Below are 3021 nucleotides of genomic sequence, written 5' to 3' on the forward strand. Positions count from 1 at the left end.
TCAGTGGATGTAGTATGATAGCTGCTGTGTCTTGAACTATTTCTGATGAATGGGAATGGGGGCATTGTCCTCAGGTTGGCTTCATCTTATGCTATGCTTAGTTCTCTCTTTTTCTCGAGCGGACTTAAGCAGCCCGTACTTCGTTAAGCAGACAGGAATTTGTTTACACATTTGGACATTCCTAGCCAGCGAGTAGCAAACCAGGAACGGTACCTACAGCTCTTGTTTTACATGAACGTTCTAGCCGGCTCACGAATTTGGCGAGAGAACGTGCTCCATACAAGAAACGGAAATGCTAAAGGCAGGGCCGTCCCAACAATTTCTAGGGCCCTTGAGTAAACAAGACAATGAAGTCCCGGCAATCTAATATTTTAATATCACGAGATTGAACTATATAGTACTACTGGTAATAAGAGTTAACTCGCAAAATATAGTTTGTTAAAAAACGACAATACATCAAAGAAGCTTAAAGAACGGTGAAATCCATGAAATGACTTAAAATTTAAAACAAATTATGGGCAGCCTGCTGCCTATGGCATGTTCATAAGTTCCTTGATGAATTAAATAATTAAACTAATAGATCAACAATTCGCTGCACTATCGCTTGATGCCTGTATGTATTGGATTGCAAGGTAAAAAAGAAACTGAAGTTTTCAGATCGAACAAACAATAAATACTGATGAACTGAAACCATAATCACTTACCGCAGAGTCGGGGACAGGGATGAAGGGACTGCAGCACAGCTGGGTTAGTGGGCGCCTGCTGGGATCACGGGATTCCAGATTACGGAAATCGGGATTTCAGGATTTGGGAACGCCGGAACAGCCGCCGCGGCGCAACAGCACGCATGCTTTGACGCGGAGTCGCGAATAGGAAAGGGTTGCCGCGCAGAGCCGCAGACTGAACTGGACGTGACCATATGGAGCCAAATACATGTACTACATATACGTATACTCATGGGCCCCTAGTGCCATGGGCCCCCGGGCGTCGCACTGCCTGCCCTCCCCCATGGGACGGGCCTGGCTAAAGGACAACCGTGTGTTTTTGTCTCTCCCGGCACACGGTTGTCTGATCATCCGATCGTTGGGTCTGTCCATAGATGACCGTCTGATCCCCACCTATTTAGCTATCTGTTTTTTTCCTTGTCGCTGACAAGCTGTTCTGCAAGTCTTCTCTCGTTTCATTTCATCGTCTCCCCCCTGACAACAGCGACTATAGAAAAAAATTGTCTCATTTTATAATATATTATTTATTTTTATTCTTGTCTAACTATAGAAAAAATTATGACTTGTTAATTGTCTTTATGTCAACATTTATATTATTTTTTGTCCTTGCCTAACTATAGAAAAAAATTTATGATTTGTTAATTGTCTTTGTGTCAACATATATTAGATTTCGTTAGGTTTGTATAGTTTTGTGTATCGGGTTTTTTATAACCTGATTCGAAAATTGTAGCTACAATTTATTATAAAATATGTGCAATAAGCATGGTGGCCGTTGGATTTCGATCTAATGGTGGTAGAATTCGTGTGCTACTATTATCTAAAGCAACTGAATTTGTTTCTCATAGAAATCGTGTGTTTTACATGGAACTAACAACCTTGTGCTAGTTGGTCACGAAACACATGAATATAATATAGACATCCTCGATAAAATAAAAGTGACACGTGATGAAAGAAAAGACACTCTTGAGATCACAAGCAGTGATAATTTGCATTGTGTGAATAGTAGTCTCAATATTTCCTAATATACGTGGACTACTTTATTTATACTAAAACCACTGAGAGTGTTAGCCTCGTTATTCGTGCCCTAAGCGCGCCACTGATGTCCCTGACCCAACGACGCTGAAAAGGTGGCTTCCCTAAATGTCCTTCGTCGATCTGTTCTAGAGATCACGGAGAACAGAGCCGGGGCGAGCCGGAATAGAGGGCCGGCATCCAACCAGGAATCTGTCCAGAGAAGTGCCGCTGCGCCATCCCCTATGACCACCGAGAGAGATGCTGAACACATGGCCGCGACCACCTTCTCTGGTCTAGCCGGCAGGCTCGCCCATGCGCGTTCCGGCTGCACCCTCTTTAGCCACTCCCATCGTAGGCGCAGGGCGAAGCCGAAGAAACGAAGGTCAAGAACGCCGAGGCCACCATAGCACGTCGGTCTACAGATGACCGTGGACCAGGAGACCTTGCACTTCCCCCAGAGGTGACCTCCGTTCCGGCCCATAGGAAAGCGCGGCGACGGCGATCGATCTGCTGAATATCCCAGTCGGAGAGACATGCGGCTATGGAGATATGCACGGGGATTGCAGAGAGGGTGACCTTGGTGAGGACCACGCGACCTGCGCAGGTGAGCAACCCCGCCTTCCATGTCGGTATCCTAGCCGCAGCCGCATCCACAAGCGGCTGCTCGTCAGGTCTCCTAAGCCTTGAGAAGGAAAGTGGTGCCCCCAGGTACCTGCAAGGGAAAGGCGCGATCCGACATGGGAAGGCTTGCTGGACAATCATGAGGTCGTCCTCGGAACAACGAATAGGCGGCGATGCGAGGCATTTGTCCATGTTGGTTATGAGACCCGACGCCCCGGCGAAGAGTGCCAGGATATGCTTGAGGCAATGCAGATCAGCAGCATTCGGAGCGACGAAGACGACCAAGTCGTCGTCATACAGGAAAGCTCTATGTGGCATAGCCGCCCCAGGCAACGTCATCAGGAAGCCACGCCTATCTGCCTCGCGGATGAGGGAGTTCGATCAGCACCTCCATCACGATGACAAATAGCATAGCATTGGGGAGATTGGGTCCCCCTGGCGCAGGCCCCTGGCATGTGCAATCCTCCTCCCTGGCCTGCCGTTAACCAACACCTTCGTGCTCGCCGTAGATAGCACGATTGAGATCCAATTTGTCCAACGCAACGGGAAGCCGATATGTCGAAGAATATCCTTGGTCTTTTCTATTTGTTGAAGTTACCTGCTATCGGTAACCGTAGTAGTACACGGCGTACGGCTGCGTGTCGCCCGCCGCGCTCATAAC

The 3021-nt window shown here is 47.8% G+C and overlaps 1 protein-coding gene across 1 annotated transcript; it reads right to left on the reverse strand.

Moving 5' to 3' along the window:
* Nucleotides 1–2075: 2075 nt before the first annotated feature.
* Nucleotides 2076–2678, reverse strand: LOC136534535 (uncharacterized). The gene has a single exon (XM_066526958.1). It carries the CDS (start codon nt 2676–2678, stop codon nt 2076–2078), a length of 603 nt encoding a protein of 200 aa, XP_066383055.1.
* Between the last annotated feature and the right edge of the window lie 343 nt (nt 2679–3021).

Source organism: Miscanthus floridulus, unplaced genomic scaffold (assembly GCF_019320115.1).
Source record: "Miscanthus floridulus cultivar M001 unplaced genomic scaffold, ASM1932011v1 os_2021_1_2, whole genome shotgun sequence".
In the NCBI taxonomy this organism is placed as follows: domain Eukaryota; kingdom Viridiplantae; phylum Streptophyta; class Magnoliopsida; order Poales; family Poaceae; genus Miscanthus; species Miscanthus floridulus.

Bases quoted from the DNA above. Each gene is read 5' to 3' on its own strand.
- LOC136534535 (XM_066526958.1), bottom strand. From the start codon at position 2,678: ATGCCACATAGAGCTTTCCTGTATGACGACGACTTGGTCGTCTTCGTC.